This window comes from Suillus subaureus, assembly GCF_016647635.1.
Source record: "Suillus subaureus strain MN1 chromosome Unknown BJ212scaffold_14, whole genome shotgun sequence".
In the NCBI taxonomy this organism is placed as follows: Eukaryota; Fungi; Basidiomycota; class Agaricomycetes; order Boletales; family Suillaceae; genus Suillus; species Suillus subaureus.
This window is the reverse complement of record NW_024538570.1, coordinates 23392-42306: the sequence shown is the minus strand read 5'-3', so window position 1 is coordinate 42306 and position 18915 is coordinate 23392. Positions and strand designations below refer to the sequence as shown.

General features: G+C 49.6%; 7 protein-coding genes across 7 annotated transcripts; 3 read left to right on the top strand and 4 right to left on the bottom strand.

Moving 5' to 3' along the window:
- Positions 1-228: 228 nt before the first annotated feature.
- BJ212DRAFT_1480290 (uncharacterized protein) lies at positions 229-3141 on the bottom strand (the record flags this gene model as incomplete). The annotated part of the gene is made up of 2 exons (XM_041340058.1): positions 229-883; positions 938-3141. The coding sequence occupies 2 exons, from the start codon at positions 3139-3141 to the stop codon at positions 229-231; spliced, it is 2859 nt and encodes a 952-aa protein (XP_041193468.1).
- A 90-nt stretch (positions 3142-3231) lies between these two features.
- On the bottom strand, positions 3232-7646 carry BJ212DRAFT_1350483 (armadillo-type protein). Its single transcript, XM_041335500.1, has 16 exons — positions 7604-7646; positions 7453-7524; positions 7303-7392; positions 7089-7222; positions 6764-7033; positions 6661-6712; positions 6494-6610; positions 6310-6437; positions 6146-6257; positions 5775-6092; positions 5156-5711; positions 4730-5103; positions 4596-4681; positions 4471-4544; positions 4193-4419; positions 3232-4136 (listed from the first exon to the last, which is right to left on the bottom strand). Exons 1-16 carry the CDS (start codon positions 7607-7609, stop codon positions 3498-3500), a joined length of 3255 nt encoding a protein of 1084 aa, XP_041193467.1. The 5' UTR covers positions 7610-7646; the 3' UTR covers positions 3232-3497.
- A 1687-nt stretch (positions 7647-9333) lies between these two features.
- On the bottom strand, positions 9334-10576 carry BJ212DRAFT_147630 (uncharacterized protein). The gene is made up of 3 exons (XM_041339353.1): positions 10017-10576; positions 9676-9963; positions 9334-9623 (listed from the first exon to the last, which is right to left on the bottom strand). Exons 1-3 carry the CDS (start codon positions 10362-10364, stop codon positions 9528-9530), a joined length of 732 nt encoding a protein of 243 aa, XP_041193466.1. The 5' UTR covers positions 10365-10576; the 3' UTR covers positions 9334-9527.
- Positions 10577-11637: 1061 nt separating this feature from the next.
- BJ212DRAFT_1270425 (uncharacterized protein) lies at positions 11638-12826 on the bottom strand (the record flags this gene model as incomplete). Its single annotated transcript, XM_041330889.1, has 4 exons — positions 11638-11837; positions 11888-12404; positions 12464-12652; positions 12704-12826. 4 exons carry the CDS (start codon positions 12824-12826, stop codon positions 11638-11640), a joined length of 1029 nt encoding a protein of 342 aa, XP_041193465.1.
- A 1385-nt stretch (positions 12827-14211) lies between these two features.
- On the top strand, positions 14212-15670 carry BJ212DRAFT_147478 (uncharacterized protein). The gene is made up of 5 exons (XM_041339149.1): positions 14212-14482; positions 14543-14603; positions 14657-14874; positions 14930-15126; positions 15179-15670. Exons 1-5 carry the CDS (start codon positions 14344-14346, stop codon positions 15422-15424), a joined length of 861 nt encoding a protein of 286 aa, XP_041193464.1. The 5' UTR covers positions 14212-14343; the 3' UTR covers positions 15425-15670.
- A 633-nt stretch (positions 15671-16303) lies between these two features.
- BJ212DRAFT_1270513 (N,O-diacetylmuramidase) lies at positions 16304-16834 on the top strand (the record flags this gene model as incomplete). The annotated part of the gene is made up of 4 exons (XM_041330896.1): positions 16304-16418; positions 16472-16606; positions 16663-16713; positions 16764-16834. Coding segments are annotated over 4 exons (372 nt in total), but the record flags the coding sequence as incomplete, so codon positions are not given.
- Positions 16835-17194: 360 nt separating this feature from the next.
- Positions 17195-18912, top strand: BJ212DRAFT_1350457 (uncharacterized protein). The gene is made up of 4 exons (XM_041335499.1): positions 17195-17617; positions 17690-17949; positions 17999-18218; positions 18269-18912. The coding sequence occupies exons 1-4, from the start codon at positions 17405-17407 to the stop codon at positions 18821-18823; spliced, it is 1248 nt and encodes a 415-aa protein (XP_041193462.1). The 5' UTR covers positions 17195-17404; the 3' UTR covers positions 18824-18912.
- The last annotated feature ends 3 nt before the right edge of the window (positions 18913-18915 follow it).

Sequence of the window (18915 nt, the reverse complement as noted above, 5' to 3'; positions counted from 1 at the left end):
GTCCGTGACGGGCTGATGGATCTCGTGAGAGGAGTCCAACAACGGCGTTATATTTGCATGCACACGGCGGAAAGAATCAAATCTAAGTTACATAGAATTACAAATAATGCCAAGCCCACTGGTCCGTTAGAAAGCCATGAAACGTGGACAAATCGAGTATGACACGATGTGAGCCGGCTCACCCTGTCAATGGCGGAGACCTTTTATTCCTTCCAACTATCTCAACGATCACCTTTGCAAGACATTCTCCACCCTCTGCATTGAATACGCCCACTTGTATCTCCCCAAGATCTTGCTCTGTAGGAATCCCATAAAACTCGACCACTCTCTTGTCGTTACCGCGTGCCCCTTCAGCTCCAATTGCAAGAAGTGTGGGAGAGCTTGCCCCGACATCAATTTTGCCTCCAACTTGCGATATGTGCCATTGATGGACTTCATGGGAATGCGGAACTTGAACTTCTCACCAGTCCGTACGATGAATCGAGAGACGGTGTTTTCCGTCCCCACACTGACAGTACCTAGAGCAGGCTGAGAAGACGCGAGCGACGAGAATGACTCGTCGGATACAGAGCGCACGTTCGATGAGCCTTCTCCGAGTGTGCGAACATAATGCATGCCCATGCGAAGCTCATCAGTACTAGTGTGGTGCGTGTCCCGTCCTTCTTGGTAGACCTTTGCTGTCTGGCTAGCGATTCTTCTGGTTCCCGGGGATACATCTAGCGTTACTTGGTTACTAGATGGAGACCGCGGAGGAGGAACTCGGGAAGAATTTGTGAACTGTTTGAGACGAGGTTTCTCCTCGGCGGTGTGGATAGTCTGGATAGTCTCAGGACGCGATTCATAGGAAACGATGCTTGTGCTCTGTAGGCTTTCCCTGATAATGCTGAAAGATGCTTCCAGTCAATATCAAATCGATACAACGAAAAGAAAAATGTACCTTCTGCGAACAGAGTCCTTGACGGCAGCAGGTGATGGCTCTCGCGGGCCCCGCGGCGACCTTGGAGGTGCAAAATCGGCTCGCCTTCGTGGGATAGATCTCTCATCCGTAGAGTTCGACGGAGAACTAATGAAACTAGTCATCGTACTCACGCGCTTCACCTTCAACTCCGGATCGTTGAAGGGATTTTCGCGTATATCTTGTGAAGCTGGGGTGGCCTTGATGTCTATGTAATCGCCTTCGAGAGGAAGCCCATCCACGCCCTGACGTGCATGTCTTGATGTTAATGGCGTAGGGTTACCGATGACGGGCCTTGTTGGAGCAACCTTGCGCTTGTATTTGTCGCTCACGTTCCTTGCAGTCTCCTTGATCCGCCCGAGGAACTCCGCCTTCTTCATGACACCATTGCAATCAGCGTGAACAGTCGAAGGCGTTTGAGGAATAACACGCCGGAGGCCAAGTCCAAGATTTTCGTACGCGTTCGACGGCGGATTTTCAATGGGCTCGAACGGGTTCCCTCGCCGCTGACTGAGCTCAAGGCTGCCTTTCTCCGAGGTCGCGCTCGTGTCTGCCTCCTTGGACCAGCCGTAACCCTTATTTTCCTCACGAAGACTACTATTTCCAACGGGAGCCATCCCGTAGTACCTCTTCTCCGCATCCGACCAAGCGAATGCGCCTTCTTCGCCTAGCAAGGCCGAGTCTCGAACCCTTGCACAACGCCTGAACAGGGCCAGACCGGCGCCAAGGCAAAGCAGACCTCCGATTACACCAAAAACGACAGACAGTATCAGAGTCGTTGTTTGGCGTCCCGCCGAGTTCGCCGTTCCCAGTCCCTGGCTCTGATTTTCCTTCTGTGGAGATACCACGGATAGCGTTGCGTGGGAAGTGGAGTGCGTGACATGGGAGTAGGCAATGAAGGTGACTACAATCTTTGGGACTTGCGAGTTGCTCGGGATCTGTCCGGACAGTTCCACAGAGACTGGATCGAAGCTCAAATAATTGCTTGCATCGGGGAAAGAGGTAACACTGAGATTGACGTCGTTGTGATTTTGGGCAGTGTCGGCCTTGTTCGAGAAGAATTGAGCCAGATTGAAACGGACTTGCTGCCCTGGATCCGCATTGATGACTCCAAGGTCCGAGGCAGAAAAGTAGGATGACACAACTGCCAGAGAAATCGTCGTGTCCAAGGTTTGATTGAAGTCAGTGGTGAGCCTGGCAGGCAGGACAGGTCCTCCGTTTGTAGCGCTCGTTGCAGAAAGTCCAGTTGGCGGGATCCCAAAGAGCGTCCTACTTTCCTCATCGTACTGAAGCCAGTTTTTGTACGCAGACACATCGATAAACAAACCGGTGACGTTTGTAGGTTCTAGAGGCTGTCCATCCACCAGTATACCAGTAAAATCGGCGGCAGCCATGACCGTGAAGTTAAAAGGAGAATCGGCTGTGACATTGACAGTGGGTAGAGTCGATAGTGCATACAGCTCGTGAGAAGCCACGACGAGGTCAAAAGAAACAGTATCCGCGCTATAGCCTTCCTGATCAGACGCATGGACATCTATAGATAGGGTGTAAGGCGTGGGTAAATTAGCCTCAGATGGCGCTACTCCGTCAAAGGTCACAGTATTTGTGTTGAATATAAGCCATTCAGGAAGAGGTGTTCCATCCGCTTGCAAGGCCGCATAGTATAGGTCATTTTGGGCCGAGAACGTGTCACTGAGGATACCGATGCTGAAGGACCACTGAGATGGAACCCTGAATACAAACTCGTCCGTTTCAAGAGCTGATCCGGGAGATAGAAAGAATACCGATGAGAGCGCGGAACTGCCTGCATAGAACTGCTTTTGTAGAGGAATTTCAAGCGTTGGAGGAGGATAGGACGTGACGCAGATAAAGAACGATGAGGTTGCCGAGGACTCAGAGTCTGAGGCGTTCATGGTGATCTGCGGCGTGCCCTCATCCGCAGCAGAAGGCATGCCGTAGAGCGTTCGAGTTGTGTTGTCAAACGAGCACCAACTCGGTAGGCCTGAGGCGGTGTATGAAAGAGCCTGGTCCAGGTCTGTTGAAAACGTGAACTGGCTGAAGGACCAAGTGTAATTTTCGCCAACACGAGCAATAAGCGGCAGTTGGCCATCCAGCGGATTGTCGACAGTGACTGTCGCGCGACCCGCTGACGCGGCAGCGAGGAGGGTTAAAAGAGTGACGATCATAGTGATGGGAGTCGTAAGGCGCGACGACGACGCACGTTGGAAGATGAGTCGGCCAGCGAGCTCAGATTTCGAATTATTCGATCGGTCAGTTGGAAGGCCAAAGATGATTGATTGAGAGAGAGAATGAACAAATACACAAAAACAACGCGTCGCGACTAGTAGGTCATGTGAACATTTATCAAATCCGTATTACCCTTATGAACAAATGAGTCATTTTGAAGATAGCATGTGAAGTAACTCTGTAAGTAATCTAAATCAACGAAAGCGGGAGGGACTGAAACATGGAATCCAAAAGACGAGCGTTGTGGTGTGATGAAAGGAAGACAAGTGCATGATGGGAAAGAAATATGAATGGATTATGCTCCTGTGAAGGCACTGAGCCCTGCTGCTTGGATTCTCCCTGGATCTTCTGCGTTCAATATACCAATCAACGCAATCAGCTCAGCCCCCGTCTCATCACCAATTTGCTCAGGTCCACTGGGATCAAGAACGTGAGCAAACACAGCAAGTAGCTGATCCATGAACGGCAAGAGCGATTGGGGGTTCGTGCGGAATAGATGGAAGATAGCGCGGAAAACTGGGCGGTTCTCAAGGTAGTCGGTCTTGAGCGGGAGGCTGCCCATCAACACAGGAAGAACTTGGTCCAGAGGGACGGCAGCAGTGTTGCGGATGATGAGACGGGAAACAGCACCGGCAGCATTGTCCTTTGCATTGAATTTCGCTGAAGGATCAGTGGGCGTGACGTTGAACAGGGGGCGGAGGGCAGTGAGGACATGCATATATTGCGGCGAAAGGTCGATTTCAGAGTGTTCAACGAGAAGACCGATGGCAAAACATGCATTGCTCTGGACCTCCGGTTCCGGGTCGCTGAGCGCGCGATAGAACAGATCCATCAGAGGTTCTGTCGAGGGCGTGACAGAGGCTTTCATGCCAGCAATGATCTCTGCGAGACAACCAATAGCGGATGAGCGATCGCTCATTGACCGGTTCTTCTTCTATAAGCGAAGTGCAGTCAGTCCCTGAACATACGCTGGAAAGAACTCGAACTTACGTAGTATTTCGAGATAAGAGGGAAGAAGGTACTGAATGCCTGCGCGAAGTCATTGCCCAGTGCATTGGCGAGTGAAGATACCAAGTCGCCTGCAGAGGAAATGAGCACTGAATCATATTCGGCTTGATCTTCGGGTGCCTCCTCGGTTTCATCTTGATCAGGATCCTGTTGGCAAAGTGCCTTTTGCTCAAGGACCTGCACCGCGATGCTGCAGATGACATCGAGGTCTGCACCACATGTCAGCATCAACCAAAAAAAGTGCTGATGATCTGACTCACGGCCTTCAATAAATGCGGGTCCGATCTTGTTGATGGTCTCGGCAAGACCAAGACATAACGATGCCACAACGGTCCTATGATAAATTGGTGAGTAAAAGTACACGACTGAACATAAATTGACTGACTTGTGATCCTCAGTCTCATACATCTCAAGCAAGGGCTTCAAGCTGTGACCTATGAGCTCTTTCACGCTCTGCTCAAGAGGGACAGTCTAGACACTGCGTTGGCATCATGCTCAGATATAGTAAGCGCAACTCACCACCGTCGCCCCAGGGGTCCAGTCTGGCGCACCGCTCAGTTCATAGAACGTCCTGACCATCTCCAACAAAGAGTCCGTCGCGGACTTGCGAATACCCTCGTAATAATGCGTGAGCAAGTTGACGAGCTCGAGAGCACAAGGCTCGACGAAAGGGAAGAAGTGGTTGCGCGTGGCAGAGAAGAGCGTTCCAATTGTGTCTGCAGCAATCTCCTTTTCGACTGCAATCGCGCTATTGACTTCGAGCATCTTGTCAAGATCAACGTCTTCGATCTCAAGTTGGGGGTTGCCATTGGCATCGATGTCATCCGTGACAGAGATCGCGTTTGTAGGAGAGGACCCGGATGCAAATGCAACAGCAGCGTCAGTGTTAGAAACTAGAAGTAATCCATCAGAAAACCACCCGTTCAAAAGGAGCGACAAGCGTACACGTAGAAACATTATCCTCGCCATGCTCAGCTTGCTTGCAGCTCTGCACCAACGGAGGCACGACGCTGGGTAGGTATGGTGCAAATTCCTCGCCAAATACCCTAGCCATCACGCCAAAGAATAGGAAACTGCATTCCCGAAGACGTGCGCTGCCCATCTCAATACCCTGGAACGCCTGCTTCATCATGTCCGCGAAGTATGGGCGGAAGACATCAACGCCAACAGCTTCTGCGAACGTTCCAACAGCGTCCATAGTGATGCCGCGGAGCTCGGTCTCCTCGCCTTCACCAGTGAGGACAAGGAAGTGCTGCAACTTGTTCATGGTTGGCTGGAAGTAGGGGAGGAACTTTTCTTTTGATGCGTGTGCCGCACTACCAAGGGCTCCAGTAACTACAGTCTTGACGGCGATAGGCGCAGTGTCGAGCAGACCAGCAAGTTGCTCCATGATAAGCTGAAGGTATTGTTCAATGACATCCTGCGAGATCTCAAGCAGTGCGTCAAGAGCAGTGCAAGCCGAACGCTGAGTCTCAGGATTGTGCACCAACCCCATGATCACCTAAAAAGCGTCACGTATGTCTTAGCATGGGTATCAAGTCGCGATCAACATTTCCGTGCTCACAGGAACAAGAACAGCGTGCTTCGCAACGCACTCTTCCTCCAGCCACTCGCACAAGCAGCTGACAGCGATACAGGTCGCCTTCCTGACCGAGTTATCACCGTCCTGGAGACCAGCCTCAATAACAGGCCAAATGTGGCTCATCAAAGGCGTCATGAACTCGCTGCAGCCTTCCACGGCCACACCAAGCGCAAGCATTGCACCACGACGATTGTTCGCGTCCGGAGAAGAGAAGTACTGAGAGATAAGTGTTCGGAGAGCAGGGAAGACTTGGGTGGGGGGAAGGTTCGTGGCGAGGCCATCGATGATACGAAGAGCAGACTGGGATAACGATAATCAGGGGTCACATTCAGCTAGTGGTTAAATTTACGTACACGGCAAGGAGCGTCATCGTCGGAATCTGCGGGTTCAGGTTCGGTGGTAATAGGCATGAGACCCTCCAAAATGGCTCCAGCAAGAGCCTGACTCTGGATTTTAGATTTTTTGCTTGAAAGACGACATGAGTACGTTCATGAAATCGACTCAAACACAAACTCACTATTGCACAGTCCAGTTAAGGGCGTTGAGGGCTAAGATACGAATTTCAGACTCGAGATTGCGGTTTCCACCAGCTTGAAGGAGGAAGGATGCCAGCTCCGCAATGTGTGGGCCAAGAATTGGTACTTCCTGCAGGGCGTCTTGTAGATAAGTCCAAGTCAACGAAAACTAAAATAAAAACGCACAAGGATGAGAAGAGTCTCGAATACATCAAATAGTTGACGAGCACCAGCCTCATCCCCAGACTCGATGGATTGCCCGAGAATTCGGATCATACCAGGGAGAAGTCCTTGGAAAGATTTCTGTAGCACGCAGTGAGACAATTTGGTTGGAAATAAAAAATTACACGCACGATGTCGGCCTTATCGTCAGAGTCGATATACTGGGCGATAACACCCAAAGCCCTTGAGACAAGTTAGCTCACCACCTACGGTTAGTCGAAGAGCCAGGCGCACCGAACAGTCGTAATACGAACTTCGATACTCTCAGGATCAATGAGAAGACCTTCAAAGAGTTTGAAGAAGCTTTGCAAATGCTCTTGGAATCCTTCCACGATGCTCTCGAGGACAGTGAATAAAATGAAGATGGCGACCTCACGATGTGCGACTTGCGCTGATGTACATGACTGGTGTAACCACGGAAGGAGCTGTGGCCATGTTCCAGCTGTGAGCTCAATGCTAGCAGCGGCGGCGATGACACGTGCGGCAGAGTGTCGGACGAGCTTACTACAGCATCAAAAAAATCAGGAGCATACTTTTGGAAGTAAAGAGAGAGACAAACTCTTGTTCAGCAAGTATCAAAACTGGAAGTTGGTCTTTGATCTGCGACCGGACATCTTGCGGGAGCTGCATCCATAGATCACCACTCTTTTGAGCAACACGCTTCCGCATCTCGACCGCAGCTAGTTGGCGGACCTGACAGACGAACATTCACGCGCACATGGTCAATAAAAATGAGGAATAACCAAAGATACGCCGATATGATGTTTGCTTACCGCGATTTCCGGTGAACTGGCGAGTATTTGTGCGAGTGCAGATATGCATGCCGGATTTTTGTAGTATTCAGTATTAAGCTGAGCCGTTGCCTGATACACATGACAAGTCAGGACACACGATCAATAACGCGTCTGATGGAGCGATCTTACAGCTTTAAGCTGGTTGGTATCGTTTGAAGTAGACTGCAGTAATAGATTGTGCAGCCCCTGCACAAAATTCGGCTGTTAAAAACGGACGATAGAGCAAAAAGTAATCAGATCGGACTCGAAAGTAAGCATTCAGGTATTGATCTGCACGTACATCCATCTTTAAAAGTCGTGAACGAGGATAAAGAAGAGGTAGGGGGACAGATGAGTGTCTGATCGCCAATATTCCCTAATCTAAAAACTTGGCGGAGTTCAGAAAAATTTGCCACGGATCATGGTCTAGTCAATCCAGGCATTGATGCTGATGTGCATGCCACGAGTCTGTTCCCATTGACTTTTCTATTGTTGTCTTAGGCCGATATTACCAACGTGACTACTCAATGAGATATTGATGACCACAGTTCATGCAGAGGCTCGAAACAGTCCTATACTCATCGTTCAGTCTTCACAGGGATCTTATGAGTCGATCATATCAAACCCCAGGGAGACTTCAACAAAATACGCCTCGATCAAATCTATCGGTGCTATAAAACGAGCTGGTGTGGATATGAAGTACTTATTATGAACCGAGGATGGTTCTTCCGAACAATCCCCAGGCTGGCCTGTTGAACCCATGAGCAGAACTACACTGGGCCCTGCATCGATTATCTATCTGCGTTTTGTTTCCACCACGTTATACGGCATGTGTGCGCATGTCATGGTTAGCTGCAGATCCAGTACTCAGCGATAAACTCATCTTGCATGTCACTGAACCCTATCACCTCCAGAGGTGACGGAATTTGTTCAATGGATGCACGAGCATTGACCAACCGTGCTCACAAAGGTACCACATAGCGCTCCATATCAAGCGCGGATTCAACATTGGGTAACTGCGGGTCACCATCGCCATCACCATCTCTCAACCGCAGGCGATCACTTCTTAAAAGCAGCTACTCCTGTTACCGGGATTGCAAGGCAGAGTCATCCATTCTGCATTGACACGTTGCAACCATATGTGAGCCCGAGAAGGCGGCGCGATGCTTGAAGTGCAATTTTGCACGCCTGCCTATATCCTAATCATGCACACTCGTGCATATATATAACAATTTCCGCGAGGAAGGTATGAACCTCCGTGATTTTGACTTGGTTCATGCGTCTACTTTGCAATATTGAATTGATCTCTTTTGCCACACCTTGTTGGTGATGTTTCTTTTCGCTTGCGCGCACGATCAACCTCAAGCGTATTTTCCGAAGAGTGTATCGTGTAAAGAAAATCGGATTCAGATACTACGATACAAACTATTGATATCTAATACTCGTCATCGTACATATACGAAAATATGGAACATTGTCGGAGGGTGAATCATACATGGATAAGATGATTCCATACTGTAAAAAGAAACGCGTCTACAAGTCACAAAAAATGAGCAGCTCAACGTCTGCCAAGTACTTATCGATAAAAGGAAGATGTGTCCATAAGTCACAGGCAGTCCATCGTCTGCTATGTACATACCGATAAGAGAAATACAAAGGAAAAAGAAACAAATCGAGAGACGTTTACAAAATGGCGAACAAAAGAGAAGGGACTTGTGATAGATCATCGCATATGCGAGCCGCGGGCGGTGGCCTTCAACTCCGAGTCGTAGAGGACAGGAAGGAGGCCGTTGCGTTTGCGGTTGTGTCGGGATTCGGTCGTAGGGGACATCCGACATCGAAGACTGTAGAGATAGGCTAGGCGGCGCGAAGAGATAGTTTGTGCGCGGCTAGCGGTTGCCTTCAACCTCGTGGGCAGTGAAGCTCCAGGTCGTAGGGGACAGCGAGGGAGGCCGTTGCAAGTCTTCGGGATTTGGTCGCAGGGGCCTCAGGAATAGCATTGTGCGTGAAGGTCAGTCTTGAATAATTCCGATCGAGGTTCCTGGGTTGGGTATCGTCTGGTGCAGAAGTGGTGGTCCAGGTGACAGCATAGAGGTGAGTCCAAGCTGCGCCATGGCAGCTGCCCAACCGTCAACAAGAGCGGCTTGGTCGGCGAGGAGCTCGTCATGGAGTTGTTCAAGGTGATCTATATGAAAATCAACAAGCGGAGCGAACGTCACCGGAAATCACTCACCGATCATAGTGATGTGTTCTAGTTGCTTGGCGCGAGCGTGCTTCATGCTGTCACGGGCAGCAGCCAAGCGAGCGGATCTAGATTCGTGCTAACAAATGACGATGAGTGCGACACTTGGTTCGCAATGAGAATGTCCATACCTTGTGTCTACCCGGGCGGAAACTGTGATGCCGTTTCGTATCCGGGGGTTTCAGCCGGGGGGTGACGATCTGAGGTGGGATGCTGCCGAGAGAAAGCCTCGTGGTCGTTAGAGGCGAGGCGTCCACGAGAGGCGGAACGTCGGTGACTGCAGACGTCGTCCGGTATCTGTCCTTGAGGATGATTGGCTGGAGCTGTGTCCGCTGAGAGGGTCCACTCGAGTCATCGATCGTGAGTGCTTTTGTGCCTAGGAGCCTGAGTAAGTCGCCACTGGAACAGTCGCTGTCGTCCTAGAGATTCAAATATTAAGCGATAAAGTTGAGTAGACTGTGCGACTTCATACCTCGGGGAAAATGCTTTCCTGAAGGCCTGCGTCAGAGCAGTCCTTCACGAAATCGTCATCGTGGTCGACGAGGGTAGTGTCGGAATCGATTGAGAGGCGCTTGGCGTTCCAAATTGGCGAAGTCGGCAGGAGTGGGGTGCATAGTGTACATGTAGATGGTGAAGTGCAGCAGGAGTCGTTTGCGATTAGATTCGGTGAAATTGATGCGAATGAAGAAATACTGCAAGGTTCGGTTGCGATTGGATTTGATGAGATTGATTCTGTTGCAATAGAGAAATCGGACGTTTTGTTGCAAATGAGAGGAACGTTGAGTTTGGCCAAAGTATGCTTCGGAGGGAATTGGGACATCTTTACTGAGGAGTATGCGGGCGGTCTTGTGGGAAACCAGAGCTAGGACCGCAACAGAAATGCAGAGTTCGGATATGACGAGGCCGGCGGTAACGTTCTCCGCTTCTTTAACGACCTTGGACGTGCAATCCACCACAGTTTCCTTGAAAAAGAATGCTCCGAGGCACCCAGCGACGGTGACATGGACAGCACCGTCGAAGATAGCGGAAATCATATTGTAAGACGAGTTGAAGTTGGCGAGTGAAGAATAAGTTGTAAAGAAATGCACGTAAATCGAGGGAGAAATATGATCTAGGGCGGGCACGTTGTATTTATACTCTGCGACGAAATCTTATGTCAGTTAATTGGCACTGCCACGAATAAACAGACTCGATCGCGACGCGTATAGTCACGTGTCTTTAAAATCAGTTTATGTCAGCACCACCACCGCGCCGAGAAGGGTTGCCTCACCTAACTTCACCCTCATCTTGTGTAGGTGGTCATGTAAAAGCGACCACGTTAAGACGACCGATGCTACAGCCTACGGGCACATGGAATATGTTCGGAATCAGAGGATGATCATATCTGTGAGTGTCTGTATCGATAGCTGATAAACCACTACTGACCAAAGATCAAGGGCCACGTACTGTCGTGAGATAAAACTCGATAAGAGTCAAGAAGGGATCCCGCAGTGCATAACTCTTCCATTCAAGTTATCGTTCGAGGTCCAAGTTGATTGGTGCTCGGCAGCCACCACTGGTCTGGTCACTGAGAATAAGCCAGGCGATCTCAGGTCCCCAAAGGTTCGACTATTGTGCAGCCACAGATCTCATCAGATTTTTTTCCACAGCCCTATCCTCATCATTCAGTCTTCCCATGGATCTCATCGACCATTTGAAGTCTCGATTCGAACTAGAGCAGTCTTTTAACCTTGGATGTCTGAATCTCGATCCTATCAACTTGTGCTGCTCATGAGTATGGTCCGAGGACTATTTTACCGTGAAGTAATCCCCGAACAATATCCATGAGCAGAACGATCCACTTTTCATTTCACATCAAGAAGGGACAACTGTCTTTCTTCTATATGGTCTGGCTAGGGGAGATTCGCATTAATCGTGCGGTTTAGTAGACGATAAAATATATGCAGCGACTAGCACCACCGATACTGATACAAATATCGTAAGTAGTATAACACTACATAATAGCAGTTGCTATACCATATTAATCTGAAAAAATGATACGATGTCGACTAGCGACTTGATCACTGACTTTATGCCAGCATTCAACGATAGCCTCATCCAGTGAGGCCACCCTGCGCGCCAGTGGCAGCAATGCGAGCCAAAGCATCAGCATTTGTGGTGCAGGTGATCGAAGTTCCAGCAGAGTTGACGAGAGGAAGGGCAGCGCAAATGAGACCCGACCCACAAGACTGAGTCACGTACGTGCCCCCTACGCACTGCGCAAAAGCGCTGTTGACGCATGCATTGGTACCCTCTGCATAAAATATTAGAAAATGGCATGTTACTTGAGTAAGGCGGACTTACCAGTGCAGAGAGAAGTAGCAGTTAGCGTAGCAAACTGCGCGTTGAGCTTCTGAGCGTTCTGACCATTGGTGAGCTTGAAATTTCCACTAGTACTTGCCGCGGCGGCGCTAGTAGTTGCCATGGTGGGCGAAGCGGTAGGCGTAGACTCGGTTGGATCCTCCTCGCAGTCAGAATCCGAAGAACCAGACGAAGGTGCGGCGGAAGGAGTGGTCACTGTCGAGGTGCTATTGCTTCCACCAGTGGTGTCACTGGAGGCAGTTGTGCCACCAACACCAGGGTTCTGGGTGAGATCCACGAGTTGTGAGCCATCAGCGATGGGACCGGAGGGGTTTGCAAGGCAAGAACCAGCCGGGCTGACAGGTGCACTCATACCGAAAGGAATAGTCCCGTTACCACCAACGGCAATGCCACCGACAAAGGTCGTTGGGTTATCGCCCTGGAACTGACACTGGAAGAGCCCATTGAGCTCAGCATTACGCGGGGCTGACTGGCAGTAGAGCACGCTCTGTGATGTAGGCTATGTGCATAGAATTCTGTAAGTGTTGATAGAAAAAATGGACTTGAAAAAATACGAACAGAATTTCGGGGCTGCTGGGCGAAGATCTGAGCAAATTTGATCATGTCTGCGTTGTTGCTGAGAGTCTTTGCGAGGTCAACCATGTTATCAGCGGCATCCTGCTGCTCGCATGGACCAGGAGCGGCAAGAAGAGTGCCAAAGGACGCGACAGCAACTTGGTTGCATTGGGCACCCCCGCCAGCGGTATCCTGGAATGACATTATGAGATACGATGAGCCGAGGCATCTGCAGGAACTTACACATGCTGCCTCCCACTTGGTAGTCGAGTCAGAGATGACCTGCGCAATACGCTTATGGATTGGAGTACCGTGCACAGAGGCGGTAGCGGCAAGAGCGAATGCAACAAGAGTAGTGAATTGCATCGTAACCAAAGATGTTAGAATTTTTTTTCGTCGAAGAAAGCCGTTCAGGTTTTAACAGCAAGCAACTGAGAATCAGTACAGATTTGAAGTAAGTTAAAAAGAGAGTTTCGCTGCTTTCGCAAAGCGATAGAAAGGTGCAAGCACAGCTCGCCGCAGCCAGGAAGACGATGAGAACAGGAAGAGTGAATCACGTTGAGACTCAGTTGCTAGAAGAGTAAATCATGTGCTTTATACCACTCCGGAGATTTGTGTTGTTCTTGGTACCAAACCTGGAATGAGAACAAAAGAGTGCGCTCGAAGTAGCCACGTGCACCTTTTTTCATTCCCTGGTCGTCACGCAAAGAGACTCGACGAACAAAGACTCTTTGGGCTCATCCGGCCGCAAGTCTCCCGCAGAAGAAAGGTTTTTGTCGAGTGAAAGATGGACGAGTAGACTCCAGAGCGCTAACCGGTTGATGCATCACGGAACTTGCCACATCAAGTTAGATTCAAATGAATAGTCTAAATTCACAAGTTCGGATTGCATGTTTGCCAGACCGGGTTATTGTATCCCCGTCGTAGCTACAAACAGCATTTCCGAGTCTGCCATGTCTTGACCCGGCCCTGCGAGCGCGGCGATGATGCGGTATTATCATTTCAGATTGGAACTATTGGCACCCAGGCAGCCCGAGCTATGCTGACCGTAAACCCGTGGCAACAGAGACCCAGGGGCGATTCAGCTTAGGCTCCCTTGGCTTACGCGTTACTTCTCATCATACTTGCCACGTTGCCCCACCCTGTACTACGTCCAGCGTTCCACCCGTTTGTTTGCACAGTTGGCCCTCTGTGTTCGGCCCATGGCACCACAATATTGATATTGCTTGCTCCCATTCTGACCTCCTCACCAACCACCTCCGAGTTCACTGCGTCGTGTGCCACAAAGTTCGCAGGAGTGGCAGCAGAAGCAGATGCCTGACGTGAATTTAAACTTCCAATATTATTAGGCCATCGTTCCTGACTAGCCTGGCATATATGACAACCACTCTGTCAAAGGTGTTCAGGACTTGTATACTGACAAAAGACCGACCTGGCTGTCTTGCATTGGAGGAACAACGGCCCAGTATCCTACTTTCTTGATCTTGAATGCATCGGGCACGGTCATTGCAACGTCGGGCGGAATGATGTGGTTCCCATCCATGGCATAGAATACGACTTCTCATCAATGTGCATGAGAAGGTCGGTAAGCGCCTATCTGTCAAATTCTGTCAACTCGACTTCGGCCCTGCAGTAATTTCCGCTAACTTCGAGATTACAATCTTCCAAGTAAATGGTGCAATTAAAGTACGACCACACATTGACTGGTCCTTTGCGCTTAATGCTAACTGTTGATTCAGAATATCATCATCCTCAGCAAAGATGATGCTGTCGCCCTCAATGATACAGATGAAGGGTGGGTACATCGCCCAAAACGTTGTTACTCTTACACTATCAGGATCCTATCTTACTCAAACTCAGCGGTGACCAGCGTTGTGCAAGGGATGGCTATCGCCCTCACAATTTTTCGTGTCTTATTCCGACTACACATAAGGAGATTCTGGTGGGAAGACGCGTGGGCTGCTGTTGCTGGATTGTGTGGAATGGCGCATCTGATTAATTCTTGGATTCATCTGCTCTGCCGTGCGTACCCTGTCATTTGTTGATCTCGCTGTATTGTTCATATGAATGGACTTTACATAGAAGGAACCACGTGCGTGGTTTCTTTTTGGGCGACGACGTTCATGTCCACCTGTGTTAATTGGTGAGATCCTGTTCCTCCCGAACTTTGGTCTAGGAAAACAAACAAACTTGAAGGTCTGCACGCATGAGCATACTGTTTGCCATCGCACGGATCGCGCGGCACACACGGCGCCTTTTCTATTTGTCCATGGGTTTCGCGACTCTCTTCTCCCTGACATGTGCAGGTTTTATCGTGGAAAAGGCGCGGAGTTTCGAATCGAGCAGTAAGTGGTACCATCTTCCTTGTCCTTCCTGCCGCGTCGGCCACTCGATGGCAGCGTACCAGCTCGCAGGTAAGCATCACATCACCTTCTGCTTCATCCTATGCTCACCTCGTTATTCCATCAGCCAAGTGTATCGCCGACACTATTCTGGTGGTCTTTTCCTTCCGATTGCTCTGGAACGTCAACCTGCCCTCTCGACAGCGGCGAATGATTCTCGCGATATTTTCATCTAGCATTATCATGTCGATGTTCTCCCTGTTCCATGCTATCGCCCACTTTCTAGTCTCTACATGGGTAGAGACAGTTGCAGTGAATTTAGAGGTGAAGTCTTGCCTATATCCCATCCATCCATAATCTAAATTCATGTGTCTAGGTATTGTCTTCCCTGATAATCTGCAACCTGCTGGTGGTTGTGACCTATGTATACCGGGTGCTTAAACGCGAACCTGACGATCCGGAAGATGACGACTATAGCAGTCCAATTCCATCTGTCTCCACATCCCAACGGCTCACCACTATTGCCCTCGACTTAGTCACTGAGACTTCCGCTTCTTTCCGCCCCCTCAATTCACCAGCAACCTTCGTCCCGAATCGCAAAGAGGATACGAGATCTGTTTGATCTAAAAAGTATCAATTATCATAATGTACGATCACATGTACCGGAACCCCGAAACGACTGTCTTCCTTCTTCGAGATCTGACTGCAGCTACAGTTCAAAGCGAGACAGGTCACAGCCTTCCTCGCGGATCTTCATATATTGGGTTAATATTTCCATGAATCGGTTTTTCCTGCGCGCCTTGTCTGGATGCTCAATTCATGATGCCAGTGAGATATTGAACACCATACTAGGGCCCCTGTGACCTCTGGAAGGTGGTGATTTGCATCGCGAACATGGGCCTTTCATGCGTTCACGCCTCACTAGGACATGAGTTGCTGTGTACAGCGTCATGCGCTCCCCCTCGTGCACAGGTACTGCATGCGGTACTCACTCGGTTCTTGGTCTTTCATCTCGCAAAGTTTTGCAGGCTCACAGAATGTGCGTCCTAAACATGGATATCGTTCCCTGATACATCCTGATAGGCTCTGATGCACATGCACTGCATCACAAACCTGGGATGATCAATTGATTTGTTGACCTCCACAGCCCAAACGATTTTGATGTATGCAACCCTGACTCGATCAATCGGATTGAGGTCATTCTCTGGTTCATTTTCATATCTATTGACATTCCACCCTACCAAATTTTGGCACTGGTTACGGTATCAAATGCGGTGCCAATCTCCGAGCTTCAAGAACTGTGTTCAATGTTGCGGTGGCCCAGTTGTTGCACATGCTCTGATCATGAGTAGGACAATCTGATAGATGATCTGTGTGCATTGGTATGTCTTCGTCAAGTCATATTTAAGCTATCATTTGCGTTCTTTAGCAGTATTGCTTGGACTGAACTCATGATTCTCAAGATGAAATACCTCACTCTCCTTGCATTGACTGCCCTGGCCAGCGCGCCACACCACGAGGCATTTACGTTTCTAGCTACCAGTCAACGTCGACCAGACGACCATTGAAAACAACGGTATCAGCCTTTGTCTATATCAAGCCTACTGAAGGCACAAGTAAAGGTTCCCTTCGTCTGACATCAGGACTCCCTAAAAGAATTCCCTTGCAGGTTATACCTCTTCTTCATTCAGCAATCAGTGCATTGGCGTGACTAACGCTGGACTCATCCGTGGTGGTTACCACTTTGCTCACCCTGACTTGTCCAGTGGTGCCACCCAGGCTAATTACTTTCTCGCTCACGGTGGTATGTTTGTTCAGCGAGTAGTATCCCTATGAATGTCTGAGTTGAACTCCATACAGGTGGCTGGTCTGCTGACGATATCACTCCTCCTGGTGCACTCGATATCGAACGTGAGTTGCCAATGTTACCTGGTACTTGCAACGAGCTCATCTATAGATAGACAATCCCAGCGACAACGAATGCTATGGCTATACCGCGTCCTCGATGGTATCCTGGATAAAATCCTTCTGACGCTTAGACTGCTACGGCCCGCCGGTAGGATCTACAACACGACAAATAGTTTTATGGTACCCACCGATGTTCTGGGCTCTGATAGTTCTTTCTTGCGGTATGCGCACGGACACTAGCTCTGACCCAGGTGATGCTGATTTGTTCAACAGTGATGCTGCTGGTCTCACCAGGTAATACTCTGGTGTTGTTTTGACATGCTAATTTTGACCTGCGCCGCGGGGACGGAGCGTGGCTACTAATAGGTTGCTTCAGGGTTCGGCTGTGCAGTTTGAGATCCCATGATACCCTGTGAATTAATCATTGATCAAGGATATCGATCAGGTTGTAAAATAGTCAAACCGACCATGGCACGCCCGTGTATGTAAGAATCTAAGAATAAACGTTATCTCCATTTCGCTTCTGCCAAGACAGTAGCCAAGCTGAAGTGACTTGGGGCAATGCTTCCACGCCCTTGCTCTCAGCATGCAGTTACCTGCGAACGATTAGCAAGCGGTACACGGTACAAGACAATCTTCTTTCTATTTGGCCTACCTAGTGCCGTCGGGCGTTGTCTTGCGTTGTCGTCGATCGATGATGCAAACGAGCTACTACCCAACTCCAATTATGATCTCCGCGAGCGGGAATTACCCACCTAGAAGTCCTCCGCCTAATGGATTATCGCGCAGGTCGGCCCATTCACCAAGATCCTCCGTGGACAGGCACTCGCAAGTTGCAGCCTCCATAGGAGACAATGCACTTGCTGAACCTTCAAAACACACGGATTTGTGGTTTTGTGATGGTTCGGTGCGTATCATGAACCGCCTGTGATCGAGCGCAGACTGAGACAACCCTCGGGCCATATTTGGGCTTTAATAGATCGTTTTGAGAGCAGAAGACACCTTGTTTCGCGTGCACAAGTCTCAACTTGCTCGCCACTCGCCATTCTTCCGCGATCTCTTCTCATTGCCACAACCCAGTGCGGATAGTACGACGTCTTCTTCCCCGACCGTGGTTGCCAACAGAAACCCCGCACTACAAATAGATACATCCAATGAAATAGAAGGGTGTCCTGTTCTGCGATTGTACGACACAGCTGAGGACGTTGAGAATCTCCTTACGGCACTTTACGATGGCCCGTAGGTCTAATGCAGTGCGCCGCGTTTGCATGTGACGACTTTTGTACAGAAACTTTGGGAAAAATGACCCTGCCGATTTTCGTATGGTTTCGGGGATACTTCGACTTGCAACCAAGTACCTTGTTGATTCGTTGAGAACTAAAGCCCTTGTTCATTTAAGCGGGGCTTGGCCGACTTCACTCAAGGGATGGGACGCTAGAGAAGACCTTGTTCGTGCCGACGAGATGCAAAGTGGTCCTGGAATATCCAATATATACCCTTCTCCAGCAGTAAGCTGCCTCTTTTGACATTTGATACGACATGGCTCATCCGCATTCAGGATGTTATTATTCTCGCACGAGAAGTCAATGCGCCAAGCCTCCTGCCTTCTGCATTCTACGACCTATCACGATACCACTATACCCAACTCTTCGAGCAGGACGACGAGAGTGGCCCTTCTATCGCACACCTGCCGCTATCAAATGCAGACCTGCAAAGGTTAGCTTTGGGGAAAGAGGCGTCGCAGCACGCGATCACAACTCTCATCCGCTCCATGGGATCGCATTCTCATCCGCTTCTTTTGGGGCATCACGCACAGTCGCATCGCTCATGCAGGAGAGATTTCTCCGAACTTGTGGCGCTGGCTACTCAGCACTATCTCTTTGATCGCGAGCGTGGTTGCACTGATCCTTTGTATGTTGCGGAGGAGCTTGGACAACCGTTGTATGATTTTGGTCAGGCTTCGGGTGCTGATGATACACGGTTTGGGGAACCTCGCCGTAGCGCAGAAGTATCTGAGTGCGAGGCGTGCGCGAGAGCGCTGGCGATGTGGACTACGAGGGAGAGAGAAAGGATGTGGAAGATGATACCACTTTGGTTCCGACTGGACATTTGATGTTCCGCATAGATTGTACGAGCACCTGTATTGGCATGACTATCATTTCACGCGTAGTATACCACTGATCGATTTCGTTGTCTCACGAAGGA

What these genes read in the sequence shown, in the direction of transcription:
- BJ212DRAFT_1350457 (XM_041335499.1), top strand. Translation starts at nt 17,405, where the DNA reads ATGATGCAAACGAGCTACTACCCAACTCCAATTATGATCTCCGCGAGC. An exon ending in ACGGCACTTTACGATGGCCC is followed by an intron (nt 17,950 to 17,998) that starts GTAGGTCTAATG and finishes ACTTTTGTACAG; the next exon opens with AAACTTTGGGAAAAATGACC. An exon ending in ATATATACCCTTCTCCAGCA is followed by an intron (nt 18,219 to 18,268) that starts GTAAGCTGCCTC and finishes ATCCGCATTCAG; the next exon opens with GATGTTATTATTCTCGCACG.
- BJ212DRAFT_147478 (XM_041339149.1), top strand. Translation starts at nt 14,344, where the DNA reads ATGGCTATCGCCCTCACAATTTTTCGTGTCTTATTCCGACTACACATA. An exon ending in TTGGATTCATCTGCTCTGCC is followed by an intron (nt 14,483 to 14,542) that starts GTGCGTACCCTG and finishes GACTTTACATAG; the next exon opens with AAGGAACCACGTGCGTGGTT. An exon ending in GGCAGCGTACCAGCTCGCAG is followed by an intron (nt 14,875 to 14,929) that starts GTAAGCATCACA and finishes TTATTCCATCAG; the next exon opens with CCAAGTGTATCGCCGACACT.
- BJ212DRAFT_1350483 (XM_041335500.1), bottom strand. An exon ending in ATACCAACCAGCTTAAAGCT is followed by an intron (nt 7,393 to 7,452) that starts GTAAGATCGCTC and finishes CATGTGTATCAG; the next exon opens with GCAACGGCTCAGCTTAATAC. An exon ending in CTCTTATCTCGAAATACTAC is followed by an intron (nt 4,137 to 4,192) that starts GTAAGTTCGAGT and finishes CTTCGCTTATAG; the next exon opens with AAGAAGAACCGGTCAATGAG.
- BJ212DRAFT_147630 (XM_041339353.1), bottom strand. Translation starts at nt 10,364, where the DNA reads ATGTCCCAATTCCCTCCGAAGCATACTTTGGCCAAACTCAACGTTCCT. An exon ending in AGGAAAGCATTTTCCCCGAG is followed by an intron (nt 9,964 to 10,016) that starts GTATGAAGTCGC and finishes TTGAATCTCTAG; the next exon opens with GACGACAGCGACTGTTCCAG. An exon ending in TCCGCCCGGGTAGACACAAG is followed by an intron (nt 9,624 to 9,675) that starts GTATGGACATTC and finishes GTCATTTGTTAG; the next exon opens with CACGAATCTAGATCCGCTCG.